This window comes from Heterodontus francisci, chromosome 44 (genome assembly GCF_036365525.1).
Source record: "Heterodontus francisci isolate sHetFra1 chromosome 44, sHetFra1.hap1, whole genome shotgun sequence".
NCBI classification, from domain to species: Eukaryota; Metazoa; Chordata; class Chondrichthyes; order Heterodontiformes; family Heterodontidae; genus Heterodontus; species Heterodontus francisci.
Window position 1 is genome coordinate 16339164 of NC_090414.1, and position 16989 is coordinate 16356152.

At 51.8% G+C, this 16989-nt stretch overlaps 1 protein-coding gene across 1 annotated transcript; it reads right to left on the minus strand.

Annotated features, from left to right (window-relative positions):
- Positions 1-296: 296 nt before the first annotated feature.
- LOC137356049 (cathepsin F-like) lies at positions 297-16193 on the minus strand. Its single transcript, XM_068021786.1, has 12 exons — positions 16072-16193; positions 14627-14780; positions 14169-14229; positions 13637-13747; positions 11058-11224; positions 9640-9736; positions 9460-9540; positions 8400-8519; positions 8044-8108; positions 6500-6590; positions 1876-1934; positions 297-1125 (listed from the first exon to the last, which is right to left on the minus strand). The coding sequence occupies exons 2-12, from the start codon at positions 14756-14758 to the stop codon at positions 1051-1053; spliced, it is 1059 nt and encodes a 352-aa protein (XP_067877887.1). The 5' UTR covers positions 14759-14780; positions 16072-16193; the 3' UTR covers positions 297-1050.
- Positions 16194-16989: the final 796 nt, after the last annotated feature.

The window sequence follows — 16989 nt, forward strand, 5'->3', positions numbered from 1 at the left end:
CCATTCCGCCCATCTGCTCCATGCTGGTGTTTATGCCCCCTATGAGCCTCCCTCCACATCTGGGACACAGAGTGGGATTATTGACCTCTCCAGTGAGTGACCCGGAGTCCTGCTCTGTATCACCTCAATGAGATCCCAGCCTGCAACTCCGTCCCAGGTACCTGGAGTTTCAGATCCCGGGGAATTCATTTCAGTTTGTTTTGTTCTCCCATTTCTCAAACGCGGCACGTCAATGGATGGGGCCATTAGCTGACTGGGCCCCCTGGAGATGGTGATCACAAAATAACTCCAGTCACTTTGATGCTCATTGCTTTATTAAGCTGTTGCAGAAGCTGAGAGCCAAGTACAGTCACGCCAAATTAGATAACAGCAATTACAATGAACCAGTCCCTTCCCATTCGATACAATTCCAATGAACCAGTCCCTTCCCATTGGCCAGAATTCCAATGAACCAGTCCCTTCCCATTGGCCAGAATTCCAATGAACCAGTCCCTTCCCATTGGCCAGAATTCCAATGAACCAGTCCCTTCCCATTGGCCAGAATTCCAATGAACCAGTCCCTTCCCATTGGCCAGAATTCCAAGAAACCAGTCCCTTCCCAATGGCCAGAATTCCAATGAACCAGTCCCTTCCCACTAACCAGAATTCCAATGGACCAATTTCTTTCCCACTTACTGCTGGTTTGGCGGTTAGTAGTACAAGTTAACTCCCAAAGCTGAAAACCTCTATTGTTGGTCAAGATATCTGGCTTTCCCGCTTGGAACCAATTGCTGTTTGGATCAGTAACTGGGCTACAAGCTTTGCGATGAGTACACTAATCTGCTGGTCAGACTCTGCCTAATACCGGTGTAACATCTCACACTTAGCTGATCGGGCAACAACACAACACTGGCTTTGCGAGGTGCTTTGGCGAGATCTCGTGTCGCAGAATTCCCCTTGGTGTACAGAAGGTGCGTTAAGCTGCAAATGCGAATGCTAAACTTCGGAACGCTGCACGTAGTTGAATAGCTCAGCTCTTGCCAGCGTTTCATCGTGCCTTCCTCAACTCTTTTAACTAACGAAGGAAGAGCAGGGAAACCTGTTCAATCCGCATGAATTCTCTCCTCGGTAGATACGGAAGTATCCCTGTTGACAATAAAGGAGAGCGGATAAAGTGACTTGGGTGACCACTACTCCCGTCCACTAGAAATGGAGTTTTCTGGGAATGGGGAATGATATCTTCATGTAATATAAATAGAGAGAGAGAGAGAGAGCACTGCAGTCTTACTCCCATTGACAGAATTCCAGTCGATCAATCCCTTTCCCATTTACCCCTGTGATTGGGGATTCAATTGGTGAGGTTCCCAAAGATCTGCGGGGTCGTTAATAGTGTCCACTTGACCAAACATGCTCCCTCCACTGAGGTCACACCTAGGTCAGTGGTAAAGGATCCCGCTCTCCCGACGGATCGACTGCTGCTTTGTGTCCCACCCTACCACGGGGAGGACAATCTCTGGCAGGCTCCTGGGAAACCAGAACGGTCCTCTACAATCCACGGGACTGATGAAATTTCCCAGGATGGCAGGGAGGAGGATAAAGTGGGACTAATTGGAGAGGTGTCTCAAAGAGCTGACACAGGCACCAAGGGCTGAATGGCCTCCCTTTGTGCGATTCGATTCTAGGCGCCACCAGGAGATCCCTTTCGCACCCCCAGAGTCATCACTCAGGGGTCCATGGATACTTTGCAGGTGGTAGTTCTCTCGCCTGCACGCAAGGGTTACGGAACCAAGGTGGGGAGATGGGAGTTAAGATACAGATCGAGTATGAGCGAACTGAGTGGTTCGAGGGGCTGAATGGCCTCCTCCTCCGACCTATGTGCCAATGGAAACCACTAACCTTCTCTCCCCAGTTGGCGCCCCAGCTGTTCTTGATGATCCAGTACGGTAGGCCTCGCGCTGTAACGAATGAGAGAGGAACACACAGTCAGTGGACGAGACCTCGTTTCTGTTCCTGGCTGTCGAGCCGATGAAATAGTCTTCCCGGAGACCAGTGCCACTTGGGAACATTTCACCGCGGTCAAAGTTTAATTCCTGAACGATTTAACAGAGCAATCCTGTGTGGGCAAGGGGACGAGAAGGCTGGGCTGCCCCATGAGGTCAGAGAGCAGCCTTGTGCTGTTGTGCCCAGTTCGATTCACCAACCCTCAGGAGATCACTGGACCATGCAGTGTGAGGGCTGGAGATGGGGGTAGGAAGGATTAGAGAAAGCTTTGCCCCATTGCAATATTTAAAATATTAAATGGGAAGGGTGAGGCAAATTGTGACTTCAACGTCTGGCCAAAAGCGATCAATTTAGATTTGAGGGAAGGAGAATTATTGCCCACTGTCATTCCTGTAACGCCCCGAATGGAGAGTCATCCCTCAATTTTGCTTCAAAGGAGCAGAAGGGGAAAATAGCACGAGTTTTTTGTCTTGCGAACGGGCTGCCATGTTTCGTGCATCACAACAGGAGCAAGATGTCAAAAGAAAGGCGTCATTGGCTGGAAAGCGCTTTGGGACGTCCCGTGGTTGTGGAAGGTGCGATAGATACAAGTTCTGAGGTTGCGTGGAAGGCCTTCCTATTGGTGGAACACTTTGCCTCTGCACTGTGGCTGACCTTTGAAATTCGCCAAGGAAGAGTATGAAAAATGGCAGAGAATTATTCACAGAGCACTTGGCTGGGACTGGCTTTCCCACGCAGGACGGATAGCAGGGCAGTACTGAGGGAGTGCTGCACTGTCACAGGGTCAGTACTGAGGGAGTGCTGCACTGTCACAGGGTCAGTACGGAGGGAGTGCTGCACTGTCACAGGGTCAGTACTGAGAGAGTGCTGCACTGTCACAGGGTCAGTACTGAGGGAGTACTGCACTGTCACAGGGTCAGTACTGAGGGAGTGCTGCACTGTCGGAGGGTCAGTACTGAGGGAGTGCTGCACTGTCACAGGGTCAGTACTGAGGGAGTGCCGCACTGTCACAGGGTCAGTACTGAGGGAGTGCTGCACTGTCGGAGGGTCAGTACTGAGGGAGTGCTGCACTGTCACAGGGTCAGTACTGAGGGAGTGCTGCACTGTCGGAGGGTCAGTACTGAGGGAGTGCTGCACTGTCGGAGGATCAGTACTGAGGGAGTGCTGCACTGTCGGAGGGTCTGTACTGAGGGAGTGCTGCACTGTCGGAGGGTCACTACTGTGGGAGTGCTGCACTGTCGGAGGGTCAGTACTGAGGGAGTGCTGCACTGTCAGAGGGTCAGTACTGAGGGAGTGCTGCACTTTTGGAGGGTCAGTACTGAGGGAGTGCTGCACTGTCGGAGGGTCAGTACTGAGGGAGTGCTGCACTGTCGGAGGGTCAGTGCTGAGGGAGTGCTGCACTGTCGGAAGGTCAGTACTGAGGGAGTGCTGCAGTATCGGAGGGTCAGGACTGAGGGAGTGCTGCACTATCAGAGGGTCAGTACTGAGGGAGTGCTACACTGTCAGAGGGGCAGTATTGAGGGAGTGCTGCACTTTTGGAGGGTCAGTACTGAGGGAGTGCTGCACTGTCGGAGGGTCAGTACTGAGGGAGTGCTGCACTGTCGGAGGGTCAGTGCTGAGGGAGTGCTGCACTGTCGGAAGGACAGTACTGAGGGAGTGCCGCACTGTCGCAGAGTCAGTACTGAGGGAGTGCTGCACTGTCGCAGAGTCAGTACTGAGGGAGTGCTGCATTGTCAGAGGGTCAGTACCGAGGGAGTGCTGCACTGTCGGAGGATCAGTACTGAGGGGGCGCTGCACTGTCGGAGGGTCAGTACTGAGGGAGTGCTGCATTGTCGGAGGGTCAGTACTGAGGGAGTGCTGCACTGTCGGAGGGTCAGTACTGAGGGAGTGCTGCACTGTCGGAGGGTCAGTACTGAGAGAGTGCTGCACTGTCGGAGGGTCAGTACTGAGAGAGTGCTGCACTGTCAGAGGGTCAGAACTGAGGGAGGGCTGCACTGTCAGAGGGTCAGTACTGAGAGAGTGCTGCACTGTCAGAGGGTCAGTACTGAGGGAGTGCTGCACTATCAGAGGGTCAGAACTGAAGGAGTGCTACACTGTCAGAGGGTCAGTACTGAGGGAGTGCTGCACTTTTGGAGGGTCAGTACTGAGGGAGCGCCGCACTGTCGCAGAGTCAGTACTGAGGGAGTGCTGCACTGTCGCAGAGTCAGTACTGAGGGAGTGCTGCATTGTCAGAGGGTCAGTACCGAGGGAGTGCTGCACTGTTGGAGGATCAGTACTGAGGGAGCGCTGCACTGTCGGAGGGTCAGTACTGAGGGAGTGCTGCATTGTCGGAGGGTCAGTACTGAGGGAGTGCTGCACTGTCGGAGGGTCACTACTGAGGGAGTGCTGCACTGTCGGAGGGTCAGTACTGAGGGAGTGCTGCACTTTCGGAGGGTCAGGACTAAGGGAGTGCTGCACTATCAGAGGGTCAGTACTGAGGGAGTGCTACACTGTCAGAGGGTCAGTACTGAGGGAGTACTGCACTTTTGGAGGGTCAGTACTGAGGGAGTGCTACACTGTCAGAGGGTCAGTACTGAGGGAGTGCTGCACTTTTGGAGGGTCAGTACTGAGGGAGTGCTGCACTGTCGGAGGGTCAGTACTGAGGGAGTGCTGCACTGTCGGAGGGTCAGTGCTGAGGGAGTGCTGCACTGTCGGAAGGTCAGTACTGAGGGAGTGCCGCACTGTCGCAGAGTCAGCACTGAGGGAGTGCTGCACTGTCGCAGAGTCAGTACTGAGGGAGTGCTGCATTGTCAGAGGGTCAGTACCGAGGGAGTGCTGCACTGTCGGAGGATCAGTACTGAGGGAGCGCTGCACTGTCGGAGGGTCAGTACTGAGGGAGTGCTGCATTGTCGGAGGGTCAGTACTGAGGGAGTGCTGCACTGTTGGAGGGTCAGTACTGAGGGAATGCTGCACTGTCGGAGGGTCAGTACTGAGGGAGTGCTGCACTGTCGGAGGATCAGTACTGAGGGAGCGCTGCACTGTCGGAGCGTCAGTACTGAGGGAGTGCTGCATTGTCGGAGGGTCAGTACTGAGGGAGTGCTGCACTGTCGGAGGGTCAGTACTGAGGGAGTGCTGCACTGTCGGAGGGTCAGTACTGAAGGAGTGCTGCACTGTCGGAGGGTCACTACTGAGGGAGTGCTGCACTGTCGGAGGGTCAGTACTGAGGGAGTGCTGCACTGTCGGAGGGTCAGTACTGAGAGAGTGCTGCACTGTCAAAGGTTCAATACTGAGAGAGTGCTACACTGTCAGAGGGTCAGTACTGAGAGAGTGCTGCACTGTCAGAGGGTCAGTAATGAGAGAGTGCTGCATTGTCAGAGGGTCAGTACTGAGGGAGTGCTGCACTGTCAGAGGGTCAGTAATGAGAGAGTGCTGCATTGTCAGAGGGTCAGTACTGAGGGAGTGCTGCACTGTCGGAGGGTCAGTACTGAGGGAGTGCTGTACTGTCGGAGAGTCAGTACTGAGAGCCTGCTGCACTGTCGGAGGGGCAGTACTGAGGGAGTGCTGCACTGTCAGAGCGTCAGTACTGAGAGAGTGCTGCACTGTCGGAGGGTCAGTACTGAGGGAGTGCTGCACTGTCGGAGGGTCAGTACTGAGGGAGTGCTGCACTGTCGGAGGGTCAGTACTGAGGGAGTGCTGCACTGTCATTGGGTCAGTACTGAGGAAGTGCTGCACTGTCGGAGGGTCAGTACTGAGGGAGTGCTGCACTGTCGGAGGGTCAGTACTGAGAGAGTGCTGCACTGTCGGAAGGTCAGTACTGAGGGCGTGCAACACTGTCGTTGGGTCAGTACTGAGGGAGTGCTGCACTGTCGGAGGGTCTGTACTGAGGGAGTGCTGCACTGTCGGAGGGTCAGTACTGAGGGCGTATAACACTGTCGGAGGGTCAGTACTGAGAGAGTGCTGCACTGTCAGAGATGCCATCTTTCTGATGAGACTTTAAACCCCATCTGCCCTCTCAGGTGGATGTAAAATATCCCACGGCCACTATTGGAAGAAGAGCCGGGGTGCGGTGGGGGGGGTAGTTTTCCCTGTGTCCTGGGGCCAATATTTATCCCTCCACCAACATCAGTAAAAAGCAGGTGAGATCATTATTATCGCAGCGCTGTTTTGTGGGGGCTTTCTGTGCACATTCGTGTCAACATGAGTCGACTTTCTGTCAGTGGCAAGCAACGATGAGGATGCCGTTTGCGAAGAAAGAGAGGACCCGTCTCTCTCCAGTGGCTGACACAGGGCAGACGCCGTTGCTGCTCCTTGCTGGCCTCACCTCGGATGCTGGGATCGGGGCTTGGGTTTTCATCACCCCTTCCTTCCCAGCCCTCTTGAGAAATGAGCAGAGAAGGGATGCAGAGTCAAACCCCAGTCAGAAAACACCAAATTGCTCAATTGCTGTGATTGCAGCCCCCCCTCCCCCCCCCCCCCCGCCCACCCCCCCCCACCGCTCTTGCCTATTCGTTGAGTTAGGGGATTAGTAAACAACACTTACAAACACCGTATCCTACAATGAGTACCACATGATTCAGCTTCCACGGACTGCAGTAACATGAGAAAGGCCTGGCTATACCTCTCTTGTAACCCTAAAGAAAACCAAAGGATGGATTAGATCAGCTTCAGTTGTGTTTCTCATGGACATTGTCATTACAGCCTTCCACCTGAAGTGCAGGAATGATGGGATGTTGTCATTCGTGCTTTATCTCAGATGAGGAAACTCTGAGACCTCTGGTTAAAACCCTTTGCTTATCAAGGACTGAACATCACCCCTTCATCCATGGGTAAGAACTCATGTTGCAGAAGACCCATTGTAGGGAGGTCACCAATGGCTGTGCCAGTCTCAGCAAGACTCGGCAGAATATAGATATGATCAATTGCATCCTCTGGTCTTGATGCCAACTATCTCACCATGTCACCTACCCCTGGCCAACCTCCCTTCAATGTCTCTGTGCATTCCTTGTCCATTGTACTCACTCATGGGAATCTGTGGGCATCAGTTCTGGGCACCACACCTTAGCAAGGATATATTGGCCTTGGAGGGAGTGCAGTGTAGATTGACCAGAATGATACCTGGACTCCAAGGGTCAAATTACGAGGAGAGATGACACCAACTAGGCTTGTATTCCCTGAAATTTAGAAGGTTAGCGGGTGATCTGATCAAAGATTCCAAGATATTAAGGGGCACTGATAGGGTCGATGGAGAGAAACGATTTCCGCTGGTTGGGGGAGTCCAGGACGAGGGGGCAGAGTCTAAAAATGAGAGCCAGACCTTTCAGGAGTGAAATGAGGAAACACTTCCACACACAAAGGGTGGTAGAAGTTTGGAACTCTCTTCCACAAACGGCAATCGATGCTGGATCAATTGTAAATGTTAAATCGGAGATTGGTAGATTGTTGTTAACCAGAGGTATTAAGGGATATTTGTTAAAGGTGAGTAAATGGAGTTAGGTCACAAATCAACTATGATCTCATTGAATGTTAGAACCGGCTCGAGGGGCTGAATGGCCTCCGCCTGTTCCCGTGTCCCTTCCCTTCTTACCTCCTTCCAATACGTGCACATAGCTTTGTAGCTATCTCCATTACTACTGCTGGCACCCCTCTGTATCCTCGACTGACTTACGATTCACTCTGCTCTCCCCCTCCCCCACCAACCCCGCCGTTCTCTCTTGGCCTCACTCCCAACTGGGGTCCCCACCCCTGCCAACCACGGGCGGCCCCTCCTTTCCGCCCACACCAGTGCAAAACGGGAGCTCCTCTTCTCCGGCCAAGCCCAGCAGGCTGCTGCAGCTGGCCGGCCTGGCGTAAAATGAGGGGCCTTGAGGCCCAGCTGTGGGCCTCGGGCCTACCAATTCAGGATTGCTCCCGGTTGACGTCAGCAGGCCCGAGAGGTAGAAGCAGCCTCCGGCCCGGCCTACTTAGTGGCCGATGTGCCCGGTTAATGGCGGCGTGTCGCTGGTGCAGCCGGGGGTCCGGGGGGAGGGGGTTGTGCTGGAGCTCATGCATGACGTAAGGAACGGGGAGGAATGAACAGAGTGTTACCTTCATGGCTGCAGCGTTCATCTGAATGATGATTGGGCCTTTTTGAGCGACCCACGCTTTCATTTCTGAAAAAGAGAGGGAGATGAATATTAGAGCCCCAGGTAACACATACAAACAGAGGAACTGCTCGTCATCTCATTGCAGGCTGTGGAGGGAGGGGCGGCCATCGTGAGGTTGTGCGCCTCGAGAAGCGCAGGTCATCGCTCGCGGCTTCTCCTCAGTTTGTGAATGGGGGTGAGGCGGGGGAAAGTGTCGCTGCGTCGGGGGTAAGGGTGACGGGCAGGCTGGGTGTTCGCGTCTCCCCTCCTGCTCAAACGCTGACCCGTGTTGGAATCGGCACGGGAACGGAAACTCACCCACTTCATGCGAGCGGATGTTATGATAGGTCGTAATTTTAACAACAGCCCTTGAACGTCTGAAGGTGCAGGAACCCTTTAAGGCTTTATACCTGTAGTCCACTTGACGCATTACTCCCCCTGTTAATATCAAGAACACACATTGCTGTAAGGGAGGATATGCTTCAATGACATATTGGTTAGTGTAAAACTCCCTCCATGGCCCCCTCTCCCTATCTCTGTAACCCCCAACACCCCCCCCCCCCACCCACCCCTCCCCACAACCCTCCGAGATCTCTCGGCTCCTCCATTTCCACCCTCTTGTCCATCCCCCGATTCCCATCGCTCCGCCCTTGGCGGCCGGGCCTTCAGCTGCCTGGGGGCCCTAAGCTCTGGAATTCCCTCCCTGAACCTCTCCGCCTCTCTCTCTCTCTCTCCGCCTCTCTCTCTCTCTCTCTCCGCCTCTCTCTCTCTCTCTCCGCCTCTCTCTCTCTCTCTCTCCGCCTCTCTCTCTCTCTCTCCTCCTTTAAGACACTCCTTAAAACCGACCTCCTTGACCGAGCTTTTGGTCGCCTGACCCTAATTATGTGGCTCGGGGTCAAATTTAGCTTTATACTTCTCCTGTGAAGCGCCTGGGATGTATTCCTACGTTAAAAGGCGCTATATAAATGAAATTTGTTGTTGTCCACCACCTTCCCAATAGCAATAAATGCTGGTCTTGCTCAAATGTCCGGCATGAATATAACAAGGCGGCCAAGTGACCAGAATCTGCTGGGCCAATGGCAGCGATCATTGTGGCATTAATAATGACCTGTGAAGCTAGGTCTGGTACTTAACAGCGTAAGGAGACTTCTAATGTGGAGAATTATCTTCCTGCACTGCCACTCAACCTCTCTGGCCCAGAAAGGGAACAATTTAAACTGCGGAGTCTCAGCTGAACGACCTTTTTTTTTTAAAAAAACGTTTAAAATTTTGCGTTTCTTTTTTCTAACTTTTCCAATCTGTCTTTCTTTCTCTCTCTCTCGCCACCCAATCTTCCGCTCCCTCCCTTCATTTCTCTTTCTGCCCCTGATTTCCTTACCTAAGCTTATGATGGCGTTGAAAGCAGTGTAAGGGTAGCCTCCTTTGCAGGCCCTGTCCCAGGAATCACAATCGAGCAGCTCTGCATGAGAGAGGAATCAATTAAAAAGGTTGTCCAGACTCCAGTCATGGTGATGGCCCCTGAACCAGCTGGGCAGCCCAATTTAAAGTGATGTATTACCTTGCTCTGACAAAACTATGAGCTTCTTTCTCCTGATATACCACATGGACTCAATGTTGGCAATGGTTGCAAACGCCCAGCATGATCCACACCTTTTCTGCAGATCAACGAGAGAGCACATTAGCGGTTTAGCTGCCAGAGGACCGGTTCGCCCTCATTCCCACGACCCCCACAACCTCTGTGACGCCCCCCCACCTCTACAACACTTTCCCCCCCCACCTCCTCACACCCCCCCCCCTCCACACACCGTCCATCTCTATGAACACCGTCCTCCCCCGTTAGCCCTACATCCCTCCGAGATCTCTGCCCCTTCCCCAGCGCTCTGCCTTTTGCCCATCGCTCCACCATTGGTGGCCGTGCCTTCAGCTTCCTGGGGCCCTAAGCTCAGGACTTCCCTTCCGAAACCTCTCCGCCTCTTTCTCTCTCCTCCTTTAAGACGCTCCTTAAAATCCGACCTCTTTGACCGAGCTGTTGGTCACCTGTCCCGAATATCTCCTTGTGTGGCTCAGGTGTCAGATTTTGCTGATAGACCGCTCCTGTTCATCACCTTCGAACATTTCACTAATTCAAAGGCGCTATATGAATGCAACATTCGTTATTGGAGACTGGGGCAGTATTACTCATGGGTCCCAGAGGAGAACTGATCCCCTAATCTGGCAGAAATTGTCAACAGAATTGTCAATTATTCCTACAGATCGCAAAACAACTCGGGTGGAATATGGAACAAGAGAGGAGGGATTGTTTGATGGGGACAGTGTAGAGGGAGCTTTACTCTGTATCCAGCCCCGTGCTGTACCTGTCCTGGGAGTGTTTGATGGGGACAGTGTAGAGGGAGCTTTACTCTGTATCTAACCCCCGTGCTGTACCTGTCCTGGGAGTGTTTGATGGGGGACAGTGTAGAGGGAGCTTTACTCCGTATCCAGCCCCGTGCTGTACCTGTCCTGGGGGTGTTTGATGGGGACAGTGTAGAGGGAGCTTTACTCTGTATCCAGCCCCGTGCTGTACCTGTCCTGGGAGTGTTTGATGGAGACAGTGTAGAGGGAGCTTTACTCTGTATCTAACCCCGTGCTGTACCTGTCCTGGGAGTATTTGATGGGGACAGTGTAGAGGGAGCTTTACTCTGTATCTAACCCGTGCTGTACCTGTCCTGGGAGTGTTTGATGGGGACAGTGTAGAGGGAGCTTTACTCTGTATCTAACCCCCGTGCTGTACCTGTCCTGGGAGTATTTGATGGGGACAGTGTAGAGGGAGCTTTACTCTGTATCCAGCCCCGTGCTGTACCTGTCCTGGGAGTATTTGATGAACTCAACATCAATCCCCTATCAGAAACATCTCCTTTGTGGGACTCCACTCCCTCTTGGTAACTGGACCTACCCTTCAATGGAAAAACATATTCAGATCTTAATTGTTGCTTATACCTGATTTCTAACGTAGGTCACTGCTCCTCTTTGCCGCCAATCAAAACTACAGGGAGCAGTTAAGTTTTCCAACCGCTTAGTCTCTGCTGACAAGTAGGCCTCCATTGGCCAGGTGGAGTTGTTTTCGCTGATCTCCGGGTTGAGGTAAAATGCATCAAATTCTTCATCTGGGAAAAGCGACAGCAATTTAGGAAACAGTTCAACTGATCTACAGTCACGTTATTGTGTTAGTCAGGAGTAAGCTCTATAACTCAATGGCTGGTCAGAAGCAAAGCTGTACATGGGAGACTTCAGTTAATGTGGAGAGACTGAGAGAAGCTGGGATTGTTCTCCTCAGAGCAGAGACGGTTAAGAGGAGATTTAATCGAGGCGTTCAAAATCATGAGGGGTTTTGATTGGGTGCATGAGGAGAAACTGCTTCCAGTGGCAGGAGAGTCATTAACCAGAGGGACACAGATTTCAGACAATCAGCAAAATAACCAGAGGGGGGAGATGAGGAGAATTTCTTTGTCAGCGGCCAGTTGTTGTGATCTGGAACGTGCTGCCTGAAAGGGCGATGGAAGCAGATTCAATAGTAACTTTCAAAAAGGGGAATTGGGTAAATACTTGAGGAATTTTTAGTGCTGTGGGGAAAGAGCAGGGGAGTAAGACTAATTGGAGAGCTCTTTCAAAGGGCCAGCAGAGAGACAATGGGCTGAATGGCCTCCTCCTGTGCTATATGTCCCAGCGGATTGAAAAATAGCGAATGTAACTCCTCATTTCAAGAAAGGAGGGAGACAGAAAGCAAGAAACTATAGACCAGTTAGCCTAACATCTGTCATAGGGAAAATGCTAGAATCCATTATTAAGGAGGTAATAGCAGGCCATTTAGCAAATCATAATGCAATCAGGCAGAGCCAACATGGTTTTGTGAAAGGGAAATCGTATTTGAACTTTTTATTAGAGTTCTTTGAGGAAGTGGCAAACAAGGTGGGATAAAGGGGAACCTGTAGATGTAGTATACTTGGATTTCCAAAAGTCTTTTAATATAGTGGTAAATCAAAGGTTACTACACAAAATAAGAGCTCATGGTGTAGGGGGTAACATATTAGCATGCATAAAGGACTGGTCAGCTAACAGCAAGCAGAGATTAGGGATAAATGGGCCTTTTTCCGGTTGGCATGCTGTGACTAGTGGAGCGTCACAGGGAGCAGTGCTGGGACCTCAACTGTTTACAATTTATATCAATGGCTTGGATGAAGGGAGTGAATGTATGGTTGCCAAATTTGCTGATGACACCAAGATAGGAAGGAAAGTAAGTTGTCGAGAGGAGGTAAAGAGTCTACAAAAGGAGAGAGGTAGATTAAGTGAGTGGGCAAAAATTTGGCAGATGGAGTGTAATGTGGGAAAGTATGAACTTGTCCCCTTTGACAGGAAGAATAGAAAATCTGTATATTATTTAAATGGAGAGAGAACTCGGTGGTATAGAGGGATCTGAGTGGTCTGGTACATGAATCATAAAAGATTAGTATGCAGATACAGCAAGTGATTAGGAAGGCAAATGGAATGTTGGCCTTTATTACAAAGCTGTGGGGATTGAGTCCCACTCCGGAGAATTGAGCCCTCATCCCTGCCGGCACTCCGGGTGCCAGAGTAGAGGGAGTGCCGCACCGCCGGAGCTGGTCACCTTTCAGATAAGGTGTTTAACCAAGGCCCCCGTCCGCCCTCTCGGGTGGATGTAAAAGACCCCACGGCCACTATTGGAAGAAGAACTGGGGGGTGGCGGGGAGTTCTCCCTGGTGTCCTGGGGCCAATATTTAACCCTCAACCAACCTCACTTTGAAAAAAAACAGATGTCTGGGTCATTATCACTGTTTGTGGGATCTTGCTGTGCACAAATTGGCTGCTGCGTTTCTTACATCAAAGCTTCGGGACTTGCTGAGGTTGTGGAAGACGATATATAAATGCACGTCTTGTTTTTTAAAAAAAAACCGGTGTGGGATTTTATCTTACTGCAGGAAATGGCTTTCACACTGTGCGATTTTCACTGTCCTCTCCAGATAGGCAACAGCTTCCGACTATGGGACAGTTCCCCAGAATCGGGACAATCACCAGTGACCTTCCGTCAAGGGGACAGAATCCCAGCCTTTGCTGGAAAAAACGTTTCTATCGTAAATCAATCGGCCATCGATTAAACGAAAGAGGCTTAGAAAAGAGGAGCCAGGCGGGGATTATTCGGTCCTCAGGCCCTTTAATTGGTCTTGAGGCAGGAAGCCCCGCCCAAGGGAGCTGCTGGCCAATCAGCGAGCCAGCAGCTTTTGGTGCCAGCAGCGCCACTGGGAGCAGTGGCCCCTGCTGGGACTGCACCCAGCCATCGGCGGCAAGGCCAGGGACGGCAAGGGGGAGGTCGGTTAGGGGTGCGGGCAGTGTGTTGCTCGTTGGGGGCGGTTGAGGCTTCGGGGGTGGGGGGGCCCACTGTGGGGCACAGGGTTTGGCCAGGCCTCTTCTCACTGACCAGTGACCAGGCTTTGGCCGATCTCGGTCAGTGGGCCTCAGCACGGCTGAGAAACCTCCACCAGATCCCGCCAAGTGTTCATTACCTGACATGTCGCTGAATTTGGTGATCCCGTACTCTGCAGACCCTCTGTCTTGGTCCTGCATCTTTTTAGCTTTCTGGAGATTCTCCGCAAAGATCCGGAACCTTTTCTCCTCTTCAGCCGAGCAAAATTCAAGAGAGAAAAAACAAACATGTAAGAGTCGGGGGTGGGGGGGCTAGGGGTGGCCCGATTTGACATTTAAGCAAGAGTACGAACGGAGTGCACCCCCCCTCCCCACTTTCACTCGTCTTGGCCTTCCCCCCCCGCCCCCCCCGCAAATGTTGAGACTGGTGAGGTCAGCAGGGGTCAGGAATGAGGGAAACACTGGGTGATTTTCCCAGTCCCTCATCCCAGGCTCCATGAAACCGCTGGCTGTGCCGTCCTCCCGCCGGCCCGAGATTGGCCGATTCAGCACGAGACTGGGATCAAACTGGGATCTTCCTGAGCAAATTGTGGAAAGTTGGGGTGGGGGGGGGCGGGGCAAGTGGAGAGTGGGGGGTGGGGGAATGACAGAATAGAGTAGATGATCTCTTACCTTCCACCTTGTCGTAGTTCTTGTTGTATGTCACTTTAAACTCCTTAAACTGGGACAATAGCTGGGATTCAGGGAAATGGAATAGGATAACAGTTAATGAAGGAATCATCCCTGTCCCTTACTTTGTTCAGAAACAAATGTAAAGTTACGGCCAAATCCCCTCAGGGGAGGATTGTAATAAAGTAGATCCGTAAAACCAATCCCTGCCCCTTATATCGGTGCGCTCTCCGGGTGTGATTGGTGGAGGCATTAGCCAATCACCTCCATTCCTGGACTTGTGACGTCACTAAATGCGGCCTAAATATTTGGCCAAGGCACCAGGGAGGAGCTCCCTGCTGCACTTCCAATTACAGCCACCCATGAGGACATTCAAAGGTGCTTTCCTGCCCATAATTCAAGGCCCGTTTAGCGCCCTTCCTCACTGCCGAGTTTCCCAGCATGTCAGTTGGAATACTTACTCTGTCTGCGTCCTCGGTTTCAAGGTCATCTCCTTGGGGAGTGGCCTCAGACTGCAGCAGGCCGCAGGTGAAAGCGAGGCCGATTACAGCGAGTCTAAACATCGTACGAGGGGGTCCGGGCGGTTCCCGCATCCAAGTAGCGCAAGAGAAAAACCTGGAGTGGGAAGAGGAAACAGGGGATGTCTTTTTAACCTGAGAAGGGGCCTCAGATGCAACAAACCTATTGCTTCAGTTAGAGTCATAGAGATATACAGCACAGAAACAGGCCCTTCGGCCCATCGTGTCTGTTCTAATCCCATTTTCCAGCACTTGGCCCGTAGCCTTGTATGCTATGGCATTTCAAGTGCTCATCAAAATACTTCTTAAATGTTGTGAGGGTTCCTGCCTCTACCAGCCCCTCAGGCAGTGCGTTCCAGATTCCAGCCAGTGTCTTGGGGAGCCAAAATTTAGCCCTCAATCAACATCTTAAAAAAATAGGGCATTTATGCCCCATCTGAAAGACAGCACCTCTGACAGTGCAGCACTCTCCCAGTACTGGAACTGGGAGCACACTGGAGTGGGGATCAAACCCACGATCTTCTGAGCTACAGGGAGATAGAGATCCCCACTGAGCCACTTTTTGAGCTAGTGATCCAGAGACACAGGCTTCCCCCCTGGGGACATCGGTTCAAATCCCACCATGGGATCAATTCAATTAATTAATAACATTCTGGAATTGAAAGCTAGTCTAAGTAATGGTGCCATGAAACTGTGGTCAATTGTCGTAAAAACCCGGCTGGTTCACTAATGTCCTACAGGGAAGGAAATCTGCCATCCTTACCCGGTCTGGCCTACATGTGACTCCACACCCACAGTAATGTGCTTGACGTTGAAATTGCTCAGTTGTCAAAGGCAATTATCAAAATTCTGGGGGTTACCATTGACCAGAAACTGAACTGGACCAGCCACATAAATACCGTGGCTTCAAGAGCAGGTCAGAGGCTCAGAATTCTGTGGTGAGTAACTCACCTCCTGACTCCCCAAAGCCTGTCCACCATCTACAAGGCACAAGTCAGGAGTGTGATGGAATACTCTCCACTTGCCTGGATGGGTGCAGCTCCAAAAATACTCAAGAAGCTCGACACCATCCAGGACAAAGCAGCCCGCTTGACTGACACCCCATCTACAAACATTCACTCCCTCCACCACTGACGCACAGTGGCAGCAGTGTGTACCATCTACAAGATGCACTGCAGCAACGCACCAAGGCTCCTTCGATAGCACCTTCCAAACCAGCGACCTCTACCAACTAGAAGGACAAGGGCAGCAAATACATGGGAACACCACCACCTGCAAGTTCCCCTCCAAGTCACACACCATCCTGACTTGGAACTATATCGGCCGTTCCTTCACTGTCGCTGGGTCAAAATCCTGGAACTCCCTAACAGCACTGTAGGTGTACTTACCCCACACGGACTGCAGCGGTTCAAGAAGGCAGCTCACCACCACCACCTTCTCGAGGGCAATTAGAGATGGACAATAAATGCTGCCCTGTGTTCCTCACTCATCTGTCAGATCTCAGCAGCTTTGATGGAGTGGGGGAAACTCACGAATCTTTTATAGTTTGTTGAGTATCCCTCCTTCCACCGCACTCTGCCATCCCATTCAGTCGAGTGACCAATAGCGTGTTGAAGACAAAGATGTTTATCAAATAATCAAATAGAGAGAAAAAAAAAACTTCTTCGGGGACTTTTCAAATTTGCATCATCATTTCGACAGTTTCTGCCTCATTTTTTTTGTTTAATCTGTCGTTTCTCCATGCTCCTGTGGCAGTGACAGTGGTTTCCCCCTCAGAGTTCTCCACGTAAACCAGCGTTTGTTTGATTTTAATCCCTGTCTGAGCACCTCGGTCTCAGATAATGGCAGGATTGCCGAGGGTCAGACTAACGACGAGCTTTATGAAAGAACCTGTGTTTATGTAGCGCCTTTCCTGTCCTCAGGTCCGCGTCGCAGCCGATCGACGTCCTCTGGGAAGCTTAGCTGCTCTGCTGTACTGCAGGAAACGCAGCTGCCAGTTCGTGCACAGCAAGATCCCGCAAGCGACGTTGGTGAAATATTGGTCAGGACACTGGGGAGAATACCTTTTCTGCACAATAGTGGCCATGGGGTCTTTGACATCCACCAGAGAGGGAAGTTGGGGGGGTGGGGAAGGGCCTCAGTTTAATGTCCCATCTTAAAGACCGCACCTCTGACAGTGTAGCACTCCCTCAGTACTGCACTGGAAGTGTAGGCCTGGATTATGGGAGGCAAGGCTTGAACTCATGACTCGTGCAAGACAGAGAGAGAGAGAAATACCAACTGATGGCACAAATGTAGCCAGCTGG